This window comes from Oncorhynchus keta, chromosome 7 (genome assembly GCF_023373465.1).
Source record: "Oncorhynchus keta strain PuntledgeMale-10-30-2019 chromosome 7, Oket_V2, whole genome shotgun sequence".
In the NCBI taxonomy this organism is placed as follows: domain Eukaryota; kingdom Metazoa; phylum Chordata; class Actinopteri; order Salmoniformes; family Salmonidae; genus Oncorhynchus; species Oncorhynchus keta.
The window spans coordinates 6792457-6813507 of NC_068427.1; the positions used below are offsets into that span (position 1 = coordinate 6792457).

The following is a 21051-nucleotide window of genomic DNA, read 5'->3' on the forward strand; positions in this document are numbered from 1 at the left end:
TGGCGCAGCAGTTTAAGGCACAGCATCGCAGTACTAGAGGGGTTACTACAGACCCGGGTTCGATCCCAGGCTATATCACAACCGGACATGATCGGGAGGCCCATAGGGCGGCGTGCAATTGGCCCAGTGTCGCCCGGGTAAGGGGAGGGTTTGGCCACGGGGGGGCTTTACTTAGCTCATCGCTCTAGCAATCTCCCTTGTTGCATTCATAGTGAAGTGTCCAGAAGAGAAATGTACTTTTTCTGAGCCAGAGCAATTCACACAACATCTTTGAAAATGTCAATAAACACAAAGCTCTAACGGAAATGCGAATAGTTTACTGTCATTCCAGGTGCTGAAGTTGGCTTGCTAGCTAGCAAGTGAGATTAACTTTACTCAGCCTGCATAGCAACCACTCGTGAACAGACGAATAGACGTTTTGCATAACAGAATAAATGACTGGTCTCGTCTGTGGCAACATGACTAAAAGAATCAACAACCAGATTTTTTACCAGACTATTTCCTCAAGCAGAAGAATGAAATAGTGTGAATTTACTTATCGAAATAATGGTTTTAGTGAAATTTGAACTGAATGTCGAGCCATATGTCTGTTTTTTCGTTTAAGAAATTAGGCATAAGAGGCGATGCAACAAAAAAAAATATAGCAACGGGTAACGCTTTGCAACGGAAAACTATTGGACAATTCCATGTTAGTCTATCCATGTTTGGCCTCCATTTGGTTCTTAGTATATACACTGGTGGTCACATGACTAAAGTAGATCAAATTTGTTAACTTCAAGCAGATGTGTTAGGGAGTGTTCAATAACAGAGGGAGGTTAATGGACTTGTGTGAGGCAGAAGGAGGGTGTGTTTGTGTTTATAATGAGGAAGAACAGACCGGCCAGAGTCCTCGTGTTGCTGGTCACATCAGAATAGAATGACGATCGCCTGCTTCTAGAATTCAATCTTCTTTGCACCCACAGCAACGGTAATACACATGCATCTCAGTTTGTACAGTTCTGGTGTTCTTACCTTTCCTGAGGCAGTTTTCATCAAAGCAAATTCCCTGCCTGCTCCAAGCAATGCTGCCTCCTCGTCAAACCCTGTACCTTAAAAACACATTTTGATATGAGAAACAGACACAAATTCACACACCTAGAAATATATTACAGAAACTCACACATGGAGACCGGTGCATTGCAATCCCTGGAACGGAATGAATAGAAAAGTATGGTGGTTTGCGTTTATTCCATTCCAGACGTTACAATAAGACCATCCTCTGATTCAGTGACAACAGTCTCTACCTAAAAACACAAATGATTATGCCTAATGCCAATATTTGACAGAGTGAGATGGTGAAGTTTCCCTAGACACAGATCTTGGGTCAGTTTAGCATTTCCCCCGCTAATGGTTAAGGTTAGGATTGGGGGAAGGGAAGCTGACCATTGATCTGTACCTAGGGGAAACTTGACCAGAGCACAGAGTCAGTAGGACTCACTGATGATGTGAAGGTCTTTCTCCAGGTCAAACAGAGAGATGCCGCAGGCATGGAGACACTTCCTGGCCAGTTTCAGCTGAAGCTCCTGCTGCAGTGCTGGGTCTGTACTGGTTGCGTAGATCCGCACCACAAACCCATCCTGAGGGAAACATGGCAATGGCTTATTTAGTTCCACATTGAAATATACCAAGCATAAAGGATTCAAATATTTTGAAGCTTGGTCTCAATAAGTAGGGTTGCACAATTTCAGTAAATTTTTCTCAAAATGTCCAGGTTTTCCAGAAATCCTGGTTGGAAGATTCCTAGAATCAGGAGAGAATGAGCAGGAAATCCAGAGTCCATTCACCCAGGATTTCTGGAATACCTGAGAGTTTTAAGGAACATTACTGGAATTTTGAAAACCTAGTCTTGAGTTACATACACAAGAACACGCAAAGTCAGGTATTCCTGACATGCAAAGAGATTTAGATATGATGATTTTGACAACCATGCACTGTGTGTATGTGCATGGAGACCTAGCGAGCTATGGCATCAGGCCACAACATACCAGTTGGTTTGGACCCTGGCTTAGGTTTGTGCAATATTGTATGTTTTGAGAGCAGTGTATGGCCGTTGCTATGGGGAGAGAAAAGTGTGTGCTTGAGATTCTATTTCTATGATCTCTCTCCCACTCTCTGCTCTGATAGTGTTACAGGCTCATGTCTATCTCCATCATTGCGCTTCCTTACTTATTCAAAATGATTTATGAAAAATGTTTAAAAAATCCCCATAGAATTATAGATAGATAGATGGGAGACAGACACAAAATGTGGATGCCCCTGCAAATTAAATTCAGCCACACCCGTTGCTGGCAGGTGTATAAAATCGAGCACACAGCCATGCAATCTCCATAGACAAACATTGTCAGTTGAATGGCCTTATGGAGTTATAGCTCGCCTGAGGTAGAATCCCTCATGATAAGCTGTAGACCACAATATCAACCAAGAGAGTTCCCATCTATATTATTCGTAGCTGTCTATTTACCACCACCAAACCGATGCTGGCACTAAGACCGCACTCAACAAGCTGTAAAAGGCCATAAGCAAACAAGAAAATGCTCATCCAGAAGCTGCACTCCTAGTGGCCGGGGACTTCAATGCAGCCAAACTTAAATCCGTTACACCTCATTTCTACCAGCAAGACACATGTGCAACCAGAGCGGCAAAAAAAAAACAACTCTACACCACCTTTACTTCACACTCAGAGATGCATACAAAGCTCTCCCTCCATTTGGCAACTCGGACTATAATTATATCCTCCTCATTCCTGCTTGCAAGCAAAAAACTAAAACAGGAAGAAACCAGAGAATCGCTCAATATGGAAGTGGTCAGCTGACATGGATGACAGGACTGTTGTGCTGTAGCATAAAATTGGAATATGTTCCGGGATTCATCCAATGGCATTGTGGAGTCCCCCGGCTTCATCAATAAGTGCATCGATGACGTCGTTCCCAAAGTGACCGTACGCACATTTCCCAACCAGAAGCCATGGATTACAGGCAACAACCGCAACGAGCAAAAGGCTAGAGCTGCCGCTTTCAAGGAACAGGACACTAATCCGGACGCTTAAAAAATAAAAATGCTCGTGGAATGTGGCAGGGCTCGAAAAATATTACCGACTACAAATGGAAACCCAGCCACTAGCTGTCCAGTGACGTGAGCCTACCAGACAAGCTAAATGCCTTTTATGCTCGCTTCGAGGCAAACAACACTTAATATATAAATATATAGTATATACTTCAGCATGCAAGAGAGCACAAGCTGTTCCGGACGACTGTGAGATCATGCTCTCCATAGCCGATGTGAGTGAGACCTTTAAACAGCTCAACATTCACAAAGCAGTGGAGCCAGATGGATTACCAGGACGTGTACTCAAAGCCTGCGTGAACCAACTGGAACGTGTCTTCACTGACATTTTCAACCTCTCCCTGACCGAGTCTGTAATACCCACGTTTCAAGCAGACCACCATAGTCCCTGTGCCAAAGAAAGCGAAGGTAACCTGCCTAAATGATTACCGCCCTGTAGCACTCACATCGTTAGCCATGAAGTGCTTTGAAAGGCTGGTCAAGGATCACAACACCATCATGCCGGAAACCCACTCAAATTTGCATACCACCCCAACCGATCAACAGATGACGTAATCTCAATCACACTCCACACTGCCCTTTCCCACCTGGACAAAAGGAACACCTATGTGAGAATGCTATTCATTGACTACAGCTCAGCATTCAAAACCATAGTGCCCACAAAGCTCATCACTAAGCTAAGGACCCTGGGACTAAACACCTCCCTCTGCAACTGGATCCTGGACTTCCTGATGGGACGTCCCCAGGTTGTAAGGGCAGGCAAAAACACATCTGCCATGCTGATCCTCAACAATGGGGCCTGTCAGGGGTGCGTGATTAGTCCCCTCAGGTACTCCCAAGACTGCGTGGCCAAGCACGACTCCAACACCGCCATTAAGATTGCTGACAACACAACGGCGGTAGGCCTGATCACCCACAATGATAAGACAGCCTATAGGGAGGTCGTCAGAAACTCCCTGTGGTGCCAGGACAACAACCTCTCCCTCAATGGGAGCAAGACAAAAGATTGGATCGTGAACTACAGGAAAATGGGAGCCGAACAGGCCCCCTTTAACATCGACGGAGCTGAAGTGGAGCGAGTCTAGTGTCCACATCACCAACGAACTATCATGGTCCAAACACACCAAGACAGTCCTGAAGAGGGCATGACAACACCGTTTCCCCCTCAGAAGACTGAAAAGATTTGACATGGGTCCCAGATCCTCAAAAAGTTCTATAGCTGCACAATTGAGAGCATCCTCACCCCCACCCCCCCGGTATGTAAACTGCTCGGCATCTGACCATAAGGCACTAATGAGGGTACATCACTGGGGCCAAGCTTCCTGACATCCAGGACCTATATACTAGTCGGTGTCATAGCAAGGCCCAAAAAATTGTCAAAGACTCCAGTCACCCAATTCACAGACTGTTCTCTCTGCTACCGCACGGAAAGCAGTACCAAAGCACCATGTCTAGAACCAAAAGGCTCTTTAATTAACAGCTTCTAACCCCAAGCCATAAGACTGCTGAACAATTAATCAAATGGCCACCCGGAATATTTGCATTGACACCCCCTGCTACTCACTGTTTATTATCTATGCATAGTCACTTTACAAATGACCTCTACTAACCTGTACCCCCCGCACATTTACTCGGTAACGCACATTTACTCAGTAACGGTACCCCCATATACAGACTTGTTATTGTTACGTAATTTTGTGTTACTTTTATATATATTTTTTGTTCACTTTAGCTTATTTAATAAATATTTTCTTAACTCAATTTATTCAACTGCATTGCTGGTTAAGGGCTTGTTAGTAAGCATTTCAGAGTAAGGTTTACACCGGTTGTATTCGGCACATGTGACAAATTACTAAATAATGGGCCTGAATACTTATGTAAATGTGATTCATTTTTATTTATTTATACATTTGCATAAAAATCTAAAAACCCGTTTTTGCTTTGTCGTTATGAGGTATTGTGTGTTGATTGAAGAGGGGAAAAACTATTTAATCCATTTTAGGATAAGCTTATAACGTAACAAAATTTGGAAAAAGTCAAGAGGTCTGAATACTTTCCGAATGCACTGTGTGTCATCCCCAACAGCGTTTGGGATTAGTTACTAGAAAAATCTAATTCATTCAAAATTTATCTTCAATCCGATCAGAAACATCTTGGTCACAGCTCGTCTTTCCTAAATGGTGTAGGCTGACGTATTTACATCAGAATTCCTTTGTATATTTGCAAGTAAAAATTATAAGAGAAGGCTACACCATAGCCTGGCCCCTCTGCGACGCAACAACATTTCATGCACTTGTGAAATGTAGGCTAAGCACCATTGAAATCAATAATTTGTCCCAATTGATAATCGAACACACTGTGGCCATGTGCCAGCGCAATGATCAAGAAATGTACATCCTGACTCTATACAAAGAAAAGGTATAATCTATATGAATAGGCATACACAATTATGAGTAGGCCTAGACAAGGCAATTTGATTAATCATTTCATGATCATGGATCATCTGGAATGGGGAAATTATTTTCAAAGGGTCTACTGTCAGAAATTCCCTTACAGTAAGGAAAGGTAGACTAATGAAAAATAAAGGTAGAATAGATTTGTTTCTATAAATAGAAAATCCCTTTAGCCTATACTAATGTGTCATCCTGTGAAATTGACATTGCTGCACAGCCTCATAAAAATGTATTTTATTTTAATTGAAAATCTTTTCAGCCACCAGTGTGACCCCAGCATAGAGATGAATAGCTAGATGGCACACTTGTCACTAGACAGTGATGATCTCTATGGGCTTTGCTATCACAGAATATATCAATGGCAAAGATCAAAGGGGAACCCTCTATCCATTTTTATGGACAGCTGTCATGACAATTCCCCAAAACAGCTTTCTTCGCTCGCTCGAGAACTAAATGAGGAAATAAGTTGCTTAATTTCATATAAAATAAATAAAGTTCATAATGGGAGGATATTCATTCAACTTTGGCAACAATGTTTGATATAATTAAAATGATTTGAGAAACTATTCTGTCAATTTTTTTTGTGCAATCCTAAAATGCTATTTTTGCACTTACCGTAATTGCTGGACTATTAAGCGCACCTGAATATAAACCGCACCCACTGAATTATTAAAAAAATATGTATTTTGTACATAAATAAGCCGCACATGTCTATAAGCCGCAGGTGCCTACCGGTACATTGAAACAAATGAACTTTACACAGCCTTTAAACGAAACACGGCTTGTAACAAAAATGAAACAGTGGCCTACCAAGAAAGTCATTGGTCACCATCTTCCTCCTCCTGTGCACTGAAACCACTGAAGTCATCTCCCTTCGGTGTCGAAGTTGAATAGTCTCAGAATTGCTTCATCCGATGTTGGATCGTTTTCATTGTCGCTCTCGTCACTTTCATCCGGAGGCAAATACCCCGCTGAGCTCATGCTGCCCCTTCAAACACGCAGCAGTCCAGCCTTTCGAAACCCGTTGATGATAGTGGATTTTTTGACAATGCTCCACGCTGTCAGGACCCACTGGCAGACTTGACCATAAGTTGCTCTTCGCATGTGGCCCGTTTTAGTGAAGGATTTCTCCCCACTTGTCATCCAAGCCTCCCACTGAACAAGGAGCGCCACCTTAAATGCACGATTTACACTGATGTCGAGTGGCTGCAAATACTTTGGGCCATCTGCTTTTCTTCCCTCTGAAAGCTTTTGTTGTCTTTCTGCACTGAGTCAGTTCCTCACGCTGCTGTTTCCAACGTCTTATCATCGACTCATTAAGGCCAAGCTCCCGTGCAGCAGCTCTATTTCCTTTTCCAACAGCCAGATCGATCGCCTTCAACTTGAAAGCTGCATCATATGCATTTCTCCGTGTCTTTGCCATGATGAGGGTGACAAAATGACTACCGTAATCAGAATGATGGGAAGTTTGAGCGCGCTCGATTTACGTCACATTATGTGATGGTGCTCAGTTATTTGGCGGCATGAATCTTGTGAAAGCGGGAAAAATCCATAAATTAGCCGCGTCATTGTATAAACCGCGAGGTTCAAAGCGTGGGAATAAAGTAGCGGCTTATAGTCCGGAAATCACGGTAGTTATTTTCCCGGCCCCTTGGTTATGCCCTGTTTACATCCCAAATTTGTCATCTGTTGCGCTTCTGAGTCTACAACGAAGTGGCATCACAGGGCCACCTTGCATCCGAGGCTTCATTGAGAAAAGCAAGCCTCTTTTTTCCTTTAAATTTTGTGCACACATTTATTTGCATCCCTGTTCGTTAGCATTTCTCCTTTGCCAAGATAATCCATACACCTGACAGGTGTGGCATATTGAGAAGCTGAATAAACACCATCATAATCACACAGGTGCACCTTGTGCTAGGGATACTAGTGCTAGGGATAAAGTTCACTAAAATGTGCAGTTGTGTCACACAAAAATGCCGCAGATGTCTCAAATTGAGAAGATGTGCAATTGGCATGCTGACTGCAGGAATGTCCACCAGAGATGTTGCCAGAGAATGAAATGATAATTTCTCTACCAAAAGCTGCCTCCAATGTCATTTTTGAGAATTTGGCAGTACGTCCAACCTCTCTCACAACCGCAGACCACATGTAACCACGCCAGCCCAAGACCTCCACATCCAGCTTCTTACCCCTGCGAGAATCATTTGAGCTGAGGAGCATTTATGTCTGTAATAAAGCCACTTTGTGGGGAAAAACTAATTCTGATTGGCTGGGCCTGGCTGCCAAGTGCGTGGGCCTATGCCCTTCAAGTCCACCCATGGAACAAAAAAAAATGGGTGTACCCCTGCCCAGTCATGTAAAATCCATAGATTAAGAAGGACTGTGTGTAGAGATGGGATGGCTGATAATGCTCATAGTAGGGACTTTTCCGGACCATGGCTGATGTGTGGTGTGCTTTGTCGCCTCAGCTGCCAAGGCATCACCCAGGTGGATGCTACACTTAGGCCATTGAGGACTAGATACCTCTGGAGCTGTTACTAGAGGAAATGTGCACCAACACAGCAAGGTGCCCTGATAAAGACTAGAACCTGTCGAAGACTGACAGCTTCCCTTGACCATAACATCAATACCCTCCCATTCAAGCCAACTGCCCAACAGCTCCACTCAAGCCAACTGCCCAACAGCTCCACTCAAGCCAACAGCTGAAGAACATTAGCCGTTTTCATTGCTTATGACCGGTCTTTCGTTTCTGTGTGGAATATCGTCACAATGTACATTGTACACAAAATTCAGCTATCTACAACCCTACCTCCCACTTTTATCCAGGGACTGATCTGATACATGTGCGTAAGGCTTCAGAGGCAGATGTATGAATTTCACATCCTTTCCTCCACCCTCCCCATTATTTCTGCTTACTACTCATGCATCTATAGGCCTGCATCTGCCTGGCAGGATTAACCATGAATAATGGTCACATGCTGGTTTAGAAAACACACAAACACACATCTGTGACAAAGCTGTGGGGGGCTCAGCTGAGAGAGATGAGAGAGTGACACTGAGTGAGGCTGGCTGCTTGAGAAGGTGGCTGGCATCACCGTACCAGACTCAACATTGTTTAAATAACTAAGGGTTTGTGATTTACATGGCAAGTAGGTGTTAGACAGTGTGTGGCATACTTGTGTGAGAGAGAGCGCAAGAGCGAGAATATTCTGCCCTGTGAATTTGAAAGAAGTAGCCACCATCACTCCTGAATGACAAATAGTCTTGTATGTAGAAAAGCTAAACAATAGATTTAGGGGAACAAGTACAGTATGTGAAATTCCCACAATGTTATTTTAGGTGTATGTGACATAGATAGCTTTGCAGCCCCTGTCCCAGCTATTTTGCTGCTCTATGCAAGATACACATTTCCATAAATAGCTTAAGAAATAGGTTAAAATGCCAGAGAATCTCATGTGGCCCATTAGGCTGTATTATGTTTTCGGTAGACTATTATTGGGCCATATCAGCCAATAGACTGGATGTAGTTTGAAAGAGCCAGAGTTGGGGCCAAATTGAACAGGAGAGCAGACACTTGAGCTACGTTTTGCTTTACTTTTAGGAGCAGGATGATTAGCAGGCAAAGACAGATGAATGTGTTATCAATATTTATTTCCAGTCGATGTAGCAGCCTACGCTATAGACTATCATATTTGGGAAGTTAATTTCCTTGAAAAGACAACATGCCTTGTGCTTTTCTGCCCATGCATACTATAGCCTACATGCCAATTAATTATAGACCACAGATATGGCGCACTTGATCATGCGTGCCCAACAAGAGACGAGAGGTAAGCTACTGAACTTGAAGCAGTAAGAATTTCAAACACACCTATTAGTGTGTTTGAATAAGGCGACAAAGAGGTGCCTTTAATATAATAGATAATCCATACAATACAAAAAGATTACAAATAATCTGAGTAATAAAAAACATTTTTATCCCAAAGTTGACTGTCTGACCGACCCATCCCGCAAGCAGCATGAAAAATGCAGACCGTGCATCGGGGTCTGCAGGTCCGGCAGGAATGACACTACATTATAGTATAATAGCAATCTCTCCCCTACATTAGGCACGGGGCTTCAGTCTGTACCCATCCACTCCTCTCGCTCAAGATAAATACAAATAAAATAATTTTTTGCGCCAGTGCAGCAGATTAATTTGAGTGTGAATGGAGACTCACGTCTTTGCAGGCAGTGATTTGGTTGATGTGTTCTCCGTCAGTGAAGACTACGCTCTGGCCGTCTGTCTGTAGGCCTGTGAAAAGGACACAGTTCAAAAGAGAATTTATAATATCCAAAGAATAGGGAGATGAATTTGTCATGCTTTTGACAAAGGAATTCAGCCGAAACACAGTGCATTGGCCTCTGTCCGTCCATGATTTGGTACATTTTATTTAGATTTTTGAAATGAATATTAACATAGCATACTGTAAAACAAATAACAGGGCTAGGTAGACAGATTTAGTTCTCAATATCCTGAGGAAGTGTGTAAGTGTCTGCACATTGAATCTATAAAGCCATGTAGGCATCTTTGCCCTGTGGTCATTTGGTTATGTTTCAATCCTTTCCTAGTTTAAATCAGGTTTAATTACTGGATTTCTGGATGCGGAATGCATTAGTTATGATTATATCGAAATATTATGAATATTGAAAACATTGTAGTTACAAGCCTTAGAGTAGAGTATATTAATGATCTGGTTGGCTAAAGGGTTTGGTCTATTGTCAATCACCGGGTGAGAGGTTTAAAAGCTGCCAGAAGTTTTTTTATGAGCATTAAATATCAAATGTTTCCAAGTTAATCTAAAAAATAACACATTTATTTTCAGAGGCCAGGTTCATGGGTTCAAGACAACAGTAAGTAAACAGGTGATTACAAAAATAAAAACTTGCTTACAAAACAGGTACATGAAAAATTAATGCATTGTTTATTATAACACACACTATTGGGAAGAAGGATATGTTACTGTGTGTTATCATGTACCTGGCATAGTGATGGTTCCCTCATGCTCCAGAGTCTCTGGGTCGATCTTGATGGCCGATGTACTGTGGTTGTTACTCATATCCCGGTACAACAGGCAGCCCTGCGTGCACAAGCATCAATTTATCAATATTTGTATTTATACACACTTTTAGGACTGCATTTGTCACAACTCACAAAAGCAACACAGCCATTAGAGTTAGAATGTGTAGCACATTGGAAAGGAATACAAACAAGACCAAGACTGCAAATTCATAGGTAACTGCCCTGTCCCGCCACCTTGGATCACTTTTCCCCAGAGATGAAGATCTGAATAACTGCGCGAGAGTTTCTTTACGCTGTACAATATGGGAAAATAATATGACTGCAATTTTTTTAACAAATATTCCAAATGCAATTTTACTTGTGATTTAGATCAAAAACTTTGTTGGATTCATATAAATAAAATGTGTATTCTGATTCTATGATTGGTGTTTGGCATGACAATGAATGAAAAAGCCAGATACAGTAGAAGTTGTGACAGGGTAGGAATCAAAGTGTTAGTCAGACTTTCACAGGGGACTCTTACATTTGAATGTTACATTCATGGCGTTTAAAAAACAATTGCAGCCTCTTGTGATATGGATACATGACAATTGTGCAGACCTGCTGTACACACAAATTTGTGGTCTTCTCTCTGACAATCGTGAGTGATAATTCAAGTTTCACCAGTTTAACATGCATGCATCATCTCCATGCCAACCATTTGATCTCAATCAGTTTCATGGGGATATGCGTTTAGATCTTCTTGAGTTATACGGTGTTGTTTAGAAGTAGCCTACAGTGTATTTATTATGGATATCCATTACAGGGGTCCAGCGAAATTAAGGCAGTTATACATTATTAAAAACATTACAGTACACTTACAACAGCTTTCACAACATATTAAGTGTGTACCCTCAGGCCCCTACTCTACTACCGCGTATCTACAACACAAAATCCATGTCTACGTGTGTGTATAGTGCGTATGTTAGTGCGTTTGTGTGTTACTGAACAGTAGTCTAGGTGCGTCAAAACTAGGGCCTGTAGGACCTGCCTTGTTGATAGTGCTGTTAAGAAACCAGAGCAGCACTTTATTATCTCCCCATCCTAGCTACTGTTCTATCATTATGTTTTGAACATTAGTTTATAATCCAGGGTTACTCCAAGCAGTTTCTCCTCAACTTGCTCAATTACCACATGCATTACAATATTAAGCTGAAGTTTAGTGAATGATTTTTCCCAAATACAATGCTTTTAGTTTTAAAATATTTAGGACTAACTTATTCCTTGCCACCCATTATGAAACTAACTGCAGCTCTTTGTTAAGTGTTGCAGTCATTTCAGTTGCTGTGGTAGCTGACGTGTATAGTGTTGAGTCATCCGCATACAAAAGACACACTCAAGGCCAGGCTATACTCTTGGCCAGAGGCATATTGTTTCGTAAAGATTGAAAAAGCAAGGGGCCTAGACAGCTGCCCTGGGGAATTCCTGATTCTCCCTGGATTTTGTTGGAGATGCTTCCAACAAAGAACAACCTCTGTTCTGTTAGACACGTAACTCTTGATCCACAATATAGCAGGTGGTGTAAAGCCATAACACATACATTTTTCCAGCAACAGATTGATTGATAATGTCACACTGAAGTCTAATAAACCAGCCCCCACAATCTTCTTATCATCAATTTCCCGCAGCCAACCATCAGTAATTTGTGTAAGTGCCTTGCTTGTTGAATGTCCTTTCCTATAAGCGTGCTTAAAATCTTGTCAATTTGTTTACTGTATCTGGACAACAAAAAAAATCAAAGTGTTTCATTTTTTTTATTGAATATCCAAAACATACAATATACTTGCAGTGAAGCCGCTCAACAACTCCATACCAGCCATCCAACAGATTTCCATTCAGAGCGACACAAAGAAGCATCCAGGGTCAAAGGACAGATCTACCACCAGGCCAAAAAACGTGAACCCGAACCCTCCATGATCCCCCATAACTGTCCCTCAACCATTCGAGACACCTCCCACAGTCACCCCCAAGAAGAAGAAAAAAAATACAATTAATTCCATTCCCCACCCCCAAGAACCTCCCCCCCAATGCACCATCAACCAAGAGAATGAACTAAAGACAAAAAAGGAAAAGACAAGAAAACCGCAAACAATGCAAAAAAAAAAAACATGTAAAACAAAGGACATGAACATGACATGAACCGTAAAGGTAATATCTGTATTGGAGATTCAGGAAGAATTTAGTTCCTTTTTCTCCATATTCCATCCAGTTTGCTTTATTTTTGTAATAGATTACATTAGATCGTTCTTGAATAAGTTCCTCAAGTTCTTTTTGCTTTTCCTCTAACTTATTTTGTATCTCTGTAGTTTCGTTTTTATTGCTATCTACCTGTACTATTAGTTTATGGATTTCCCTTGTTGGTCGTGTCTCTTTAGCCAGAAACTGCTTTTTGATTATTGATGAATATTTATTTATTTATTTAATTGAATGACCCCTGAAGGTAAATTTAAAAGGTATCCCAAACAATAAGAGGATTTGCTGAACCTATATTATACTGGAAAATTTCAGTTATAAATTATTTTGTCTTAGTTAAACGTAAGTTGTCCTCCAGTAAACTTTGTAAAAAATATATATATATATATTTTCTTTGTAATACAGTCAACTTTTAAATTTCCAATATCCCCGTCCATGTGGAAAATGTATGTTATGTGAATGCCAATTAGATGTCAGATCGACATTTTTGTTAATTAATATCATTCAGTTCCTTTGTCCATGACAGAAAATTATTTCACCCCGTTCCCTTTTCCATGCAACTTCATCTAAGGATGTAGAGTGAGTTTCCTGTAAACAATGTGTTATATTCCTTTTCTTTTAGCCATGTAAAGACTGATCTTTTTTTATAATCTGCTAAATTATGAGAATGAAATCTAATATTGAGGATCTATCTAGATTTTTCACATTTAACTGAATGGGTTGTGTTATTAGCTGGGTCAGATTAAGATCAAAATCAAATCAAATGTATTTGTCACATACACATGGTTAGCAGATGTTAATGCGAGTGTAGCGAAATGCTTGTGCTTCTAGTTCCGACAATGCAGTAATAACCAATGAGTAATCTAAACTAACAATTCCAAAACTACTACCTTATACACACACACACACAAGTGTTAAGGGATGAAGAATATGTATATAAAGATATATGAATGAGTGATGGTACAGAACGGCATAGGCAAGATGCAGTAGATGGTATCGAGTACAGTATATAGATATGAGATGAGTAATGTAGGGTATGTAAACAAAGTGGCACAGTTTAAAGTGGCTAGTGATACGTGTTACATAAAGATGCAGTAGATGAGATGAGTAATGTAGGGTATGTAAACATTATATTAAGTAGCATTGTTTAAAATGGCTAGTGATATATTTTTACATCAATTTTCATCAATTACCATTATTAAAGTGTCTGGAGTTGAGTCAGTGTGTTGGCAGCAGCCACTCAATGTTAGTGGTGGCTGTTTAACAGTCTGATGGCCTTGAGATAGAAGCTGTTTTTCAGTCTCTCGGTCCCTGCTTTGATGCACCTGTACTGACCTCGCCTTCTGGATGATTGCGGGGTGAACAGACAGTGTCTCGGGTGGTTGTTGTCCTTGATGAGCTGTATGGTCTTCCTGTAACATCGGGTGGTGTAGGTGTCCTGGAGGGCAGGTAGTTTGCCCCTGGTGACGCGTTGTGCAGACCTCACTACCCTCTGGAGAGCCTTTGCGGTTGAGCGCGGAGCAGTTTCCGTACCAGGCTGTGATACAGCCCGACAGGATGCTCTCGATTGTGCATCTGTATAAGTTAGTCAGGGTTTTGGGTGACAAGCCAAATTTCTTCAGCCTCCTGAGGTTGAAGAGGCACTATTGCACCTTCACCACACTGTGTGTGTGTGGGTGGACCATTTCAGATTTTCGTTTATGTGTAACCTAAGAAACATTAACATTCCACTTACTCCACTGCTGTCCCTTCGATGTGGATAGGGGGGTGCTCCCTCTGCTGTTTCCTGAAGTCCACAATAATCTCCTTTGTTTTGTTGACGTTGAGTGAGAGGTTGTTTTCCTGACACCACACTCCGAGTGCCCTCACATCCTCCCTGTATGCTGTCTCGTCGCTGTTGGTAATCAAGCCCACTCCTGTTGTGTCATCTGCAAACTTGATGATTGAGTTGGAGGCGTGCATGGCCATGCAGTCGTGGGTGAACAGGGAGTACAGGAGGGGGCTGAGCATAAACCCTTATGGGGCCCCAGTATTGAGGGTCAGCGAGATGGAGATGTTTCCTACCTTCACCACCTGGGGGCGGCCACGTTAAAGTCCAGGACCCAATTGCACAGGGTGGGGTTGAGACCCAGGGCCTCCAGCTTGATGAGCTTGGAGGGTACTATGGTGTTGAATGCTGAGCTATAGTCAATGAACAGCATTCTTACATAGGTATTCCTCTTGTCCAGATGGGATAGGGCAGTATGATGGCGATTGCATGGTCTGTGGATCTGTTAGGGCGGTACGTAAACTGAAGTGGGTCTAGGGTGGCCGGTAAGGTGGATCCTTGACTAGTCTCTCAAAGCATGATGACAGAAGTGAGTGCTACAGGGCGGTAGTCATATAGTTCAGTTCTTTTTGCCTTTTTGGGTACAGGAACAATGTTGGCATTGAAGCATGGGGGGACAGCAGACTGGGATAGGGAGCAATTGAATATGTCTGTAAACACACCAGCCAGCTCGTCTGCACAAGCTCTGAGGATGTGGGTAGGGATTCCAACTGGGCCGGCAGCCTTGCGAGGGTTAACACGTTTAAACGTTTTATTCACGTCGGCCACGGAGAAGGAGAGGGGGGGAGCAGTTCTTGTTAGCGGGACGCAAGGGTGGCACTGTATTATCCTCAAAGCGGGCAAAGGTGTTTAGTTTGTCTGGAAGCGTGATGTGGCTGGTTTTCTTGGAGTCCATGATTTCCTGTAGACCCTGATACATGTCTTGTGTCTGAGCAATTGAATTGCGACTCCACTTTGTACCTGTACTGGCATTTCGCTTGTTTGATTGCCTTGCAGAGGGAATAACTACACTGTTTATATTCAGCCATATTCCCAGACCTCTTTCCATGGTTAAATGTGGTGGATCGCGATTTCAGTTTGGCGTGAATGCCGCCATCCATCCACGGTTTCTGGTTAGGGTAGGATTTAATACACACAGTAGGTAAAACATATCCAATGCACTTCCTTATAAATTCACTCACCAAGTCAGCATATAGGTTAATGTTGTTCTCTGAAGCTGACTGGAACATATCCCAGTCCGCGTGATCAAAACAATCTTGAAGCGTGGATTCTGATTGGTCAGTTGGTTCTAGTCACTGGTACATCCTGTGAGTTTCTGCTTATAAGACGGCAGGAGCAAGATGGCGTCGTGGTCGGATTTGCCAAAGTGTGGGGGGCTTTGTATGCATCGTGGAAGTTAGAGTAGCAGTGGTCGAGTGGATTATCCCCAGGCGTAGTGTAATCAATAGTCTGATAGAATTTAGGTAGCCTTATTCTCAGATTTACTTTGTTAAAATCCCCAGCTACAATAAATGCAGCCTCAGGATATATGGTTTCCAGTATACATAGAGTCCAGTGAAGTACCTTTAGGGCCATCTTGGTGTCTGCTTGAGGGTGAGCGTACACAGCTGTGACGATAACTAACGAGAATTCACTTGGAAGGTAATATGGCCGGCATTTGATTGTGAGGAATTCTAGTTCGGGTGAGCAGAAGGACTTGAGTTCCTGTATGTTGTTATGATTATGCCATGAGTCGAATACATCATGAAGCATACACTCCCACCCTTCTTCCCAGAGAGGTGTTAATCTCTGTCGGCTCAATGCATGGAGAAGCCCGGTGGCTGAAATCATTCCGACAAAATATCTTTGTTTCCATGAAACAAAGAATGTTGCAATCTCTGATGTCTCTCTGGAAAGCAACCCTTTCTCGAACTTCGTCTACCTAGATGTCAAGAGACTGGATATTGGCAAGTAGTACACTCGGGAGCGGTGGGCGATGTGCACGTCCACAGAGCCTGACCAGGAGGCCGTGCCTTCTGCCCCTTCTGCGGTGCCGTCGTCTTGGGTCGGCTTCTGGGATTAAACAGACGCCTCAACTGTCACCTCTTCACTGTTGACATTGAGACTGGTGTTTTGCAGGTACTATTTATTGAAGCTGCCAGTTGAGGACTTGTGAGGCATCTGTTACTCAAACTAGACACTAATGCTCAGTTGTGCACCGGGGCCTCCCACTCTTTCTATTCGGTTTAGAGCCATTTTGCACTGTTCTGTGAAAGGAGTAGTACACAGTGTTGTACGAGATCTTCAGTTTCTTGGCAATTTCTTGCATGGAATAGCTTTCATTTGTCAGAACAAGAATAGACTGACGAGTTTCAGGAGAAAGTTATTTGTTTCTTGCCATGTTGAGCCTGTAATCGAACCCACAATTGTTGATGCTCCAGAAACTCAACTGGTCTCAAGGGCAGTTTTATTGCTTCTTTAAATCAGAACAGTTTTCAGCTGTGCTAACATACCTGCAAACGGGTTTTCTAATTATCAATTCACTTTTTAAAATGATAAACTTGGATTAGCTAACAACGTACCATTGGAACACAGGAGTGATGGTTGTTGATAATGGGCCTCTATACTCCTATGTAGATATTCCATTAAAAATCTGCCTTTTCCAGCTACCATAGTCATTTACAACATTAACCATATCTATACTGTATTTATGATAAATGTGGTGTTATTTTAATGGACAAGAAATGTGCTTTTCTTTCAAAAACAAGGACATTTCTAAGTGATCCCAAATTTTTGAACGGTAGTGTACATTAATCAAGCATTTCACAAGTGATCCAGATACTTACTGTTAGCACTTGGTGGTCTATAGCAGCTTCCCACCAGAATGGGCTTTAGGTGAGGCAGATGACAGCATTACAAGAATGTGGTTCTGAATATAAAACAGCCAAACCTACACCTTTGACATTTCTGTATTTTATGTTGATCTTATAACCATGTATTGCTACCACTGTATCAAAGGTACTATCGTAGTTACTTTCAGAGAGTGTCCGAAAAAATCATCTGTTAAGCTACATTGGTAAACGTGTGATATTTTTGACACTTTTCTGGGATGCTTGAATGTTTTTCTTGCTTTACTGGGAAGCTTAGCAGAGGTAGAGATGCTTGGGTTATTTATGTTAGTGCAGGGTGATCTGCACACTGGACTTCCTGCTTGGGCACACCACCCCAGTGCTAACAGTATAACTCAGATTCATAGGCATATGACTACAGCATACAACAGCTGTAGGGTCAGCAGAGGCATTCAGGGCAGTAAGAGGGACATAAATGAGGTTACTTACATTGTGTCTTCAAACGCCCCTGGGATAATGTACATTTGCTGAAGCATTATGACAACTCAGCGCCACAATGGTAGGGATTAGATGAGCTGGGCCTGGGTCATTGATAAGTCATTGTCTCAACGCAGCCTTATAATGCCGAGAAAGGATCAAGGAATGCAAATTATTTAGGTGGATCCCAGTGTTTTGAATGAAGTACAGTGAGGGAATTTTAGAGCAGATGATGTTAAACTGTAGGATATGTTTTGCCTCGTAGTGTACCCTGTTGAGTTATGGCCACCGGAGACAAAAGCGACCATTTGCACAATCATCCTCATAAGAAATTAGTCTTTCCGTAACGCTACACTACGCTATTATATTCAGTTCTGTTGCAGATGTAGGATCTTAATTTGGCAACACTGTTGTTTCTGAGAAATGTCCTGCGCTGCAGGGAATTCAGATGAGTGTTGTGATTTACATTAATTGACAGAAAGCCTGCACTAACACATGGTTATATAAACAGTATTACACTTTTCAAATTATGGCCAGGTAATAGCCTAACCACCGATCAAGCAACATTAGGAACTAAATGTTCAAATCCTGATATTGCAGGATTATTTTGCTGCGACAATACTGGTCAAATTAACATCCTGCATCTGTATGTAGAATACTATAATTATGTGATCTTGCCGACATAGATTCAGATCTGATCTAACTTTACGAAACGGGCACCATTCACCAGAGTCGCCTGTTCTCTGAGCTGCCGAACGAGTAAAGAGGCGTAAAGTAGACAATCCCGCACAAGCAAATATTTCAGACCTTAAGCTGTTGGGAAAAGAGATCCAGAAGTTGGATCTGCAGGAACTCCATAGAAACAAACAGTGCCTCATCAATAAATGTAATTTTGGGGGTAAAAACCTATTCCTTCCTAACCCCTAAAGGGATTCAGTAGGAGCAGAATCGTTATCAACTTAAGCATTTACTGCATACAGATCAGCAACCATGCTTATTGGGTCAAATAGGGGGTGATACAAATCTATGCAGTCAGCCAACAGCATTGTACGACTATAAGACAACCATAACTAGTGATGAAATAGAATTCCAAGTTCCCTATAGTCTTTAATGTTTTCGTCATGTGGAATCAAAATTAAGATTAACACAAAAATTGAAGTTAAATTACCTGAGCGAAGCCCAACCATGATCTCTTCTCCATCCGATTCCTGAAGCATGATGTGGAATTATACACATGGCCCTGGAATACACACACACTGATCCAATGTTAGAGTGCAATCCCAAACGAATAGCCAAATGTTTCCCTTTCCAGATGATTCGATATGTACAGTTAATTCGGAAAGTATTCCGACTCCTTGACGTTTTACGTTACATTTTTTTTCACCTTTATTTAACCAGGTAGGCTAGTTGAGAACAAGTTCTCATTTACAACTGCGACCTGACCAAGATAAAGCAAAGCAGTGCGGCACAAACTGAGTTACACATGGAATAAACAAAACATACAGTCAATAACACAATAGAAAAAAAGAAAGTCTATATACAGTGTGTGCAAATTGCATGAGGTGGTAAGGCAATAAATAAGCCATAGAAGTGAAGTAACTGTTTAAAGTGTCTCGAACTTCAGCGATTTTTGCAATTTGTTCCGTCATTGGCAGCAGAAAACTGGAAGGAAAGGCAGCCAAAGTAGGTGTTGGCTTTGGGGATGACCAGCGCATGCTAGGGGTGGGTGTTATCGTGACGAGTGAGCTGAGATAAGGTGGAGCTTTACCTAGCAAAGACTTATGACCTGGAGCCAGTGGGTCTGGTGACGAATATGAAGCGAGGGCCAGCCGACTAGAGCATACAGGTCGCAGTGGTGGGTGGTATATGGGGCTTTGGTGACAAAACGGATGGCACTGTGATAGAATGTAGTCGATCACAGTATTATTCTAAAATGTATTAAATCATTTTCCCCCCATCAATCTACACACAATACCCCATAATGACAAAGCAAACACTTTTTTTTTTAAATTAAAAATAAAAATAGTATTCAGAGCCTTTGCTCAGTAAATTATTGAAGCATCTCTGCCAGCGATTACAGCCTAGAGTCTTCTTGCATATGACGCTACAAGCTTGACACACATGTATTTGGGGAGCTTCTCCCATTCTTCTCTGCAGATCCTCTCAAGCTCTGTCAGGTTGGATGGGGACCGTCGCTGCACAGCTATTTTCAGGTCTCTTCAGAGATGTTCAATGGGGTTCGGCTCTGGCTGGGTCACTCAAGGACATTCAGAGACTTGTCCCGAAGCCACTCCTGCGTTGTCTTGACTGTGTGCTTAGGGTCGTTGTCTTGTTGGAACGTGAACCTTCGCCCCAGTTGAGATCATGAGAACTCTTGAGCAGGTTTTCATTAAGGATCTCTGTACTTTGCTCCATTCATCGTTCCCTCAATCATGACCAGTCTCCCAGTCCCTGCCGCTGAAAAACATCCCCACAGCATGATACTGCCACAAACATGTTTCACCGTAAGGATGGTGCCAGGTTTCCTCCAGATGTGACACTTGGAATTCAGGCCAAACAGTTCGATCTTGGTTTCATCAGACCATCGACTCATGTCTCATGTTCTGAGAGTCCTTTAAGTGCCTTTTGGCAAACTCCAAGTGGGCTGTCATGTGCCTTTTACTGAGGAGTGGCTTCCATCTGGCCACTTCAATAAAAGGCCTGATTGGTGGAGAGCAGCAGGGATGGTTGTCCTTCTGGAAGGTTCTCCCATCTATACAGAGGAACTCTGGAGCTCTGTCAAAGGGACCTTCGGGTTCTTCCTCACCTCCCTGCAAGGCCCTTCTCCCCCGATTGCTCAGTTTGGCCGGGCGGCCAGCTCTAGGAAGAGTATTGATGGTTAAAAATTATTCCATTTAAGAAGAGGCCACTGTGTGCTTGGGGAACTTATATTATCAAATAAATTCTCTGTGTGTAATCATTAAATTAATCACAGAATTGTAATTAACTAGGAAGTCGGGGCACCACGGGAAAATGTTTATAGAGTTGCAATTTCCCAAATGTAACTCTTCAGGTATTTTATTATCATATCAA

At 42.2% G+C, this 21051-nt stretch overlaps 1 protein-coding gene across 5 annotated transcripts in view; it reads right to left on the reverse strand.

The window, feature by feature from the left end:
- mycbp2 (MYC binding protein 2) overlaps positions 1-21051 on the reverse strand; it is a 239038-nt gene that overhangs the window by 177329 nt on the left and 40658 nt on the right. For all 5 annotated transcript variants that reach the window (XM_035773118.2, XM_035773117.2, XM_035773116.2 and 2 more), the window contains exons 7-11: positions 19148-19219; positions 10573-10672; positions 9773-9846; positions 1478-1616; positions 1012-1088 (exon numbers count right to left, since the gene is read on the reverse strand). In XM_035773118.2, coding sequence (XP_035629011.1) covers positions 1012-1088; positions 1478-1616; positions 9773-9846; positions 10573-10672; positions 19148-19219 — 462 coding nt within the window. The remainder of the gene's footprint in view (positions 1-1011; positions 1089-1477; positions 1617-9772; positions 9847-10572; positions 10673-19147; positions 19220-21051) is intronic.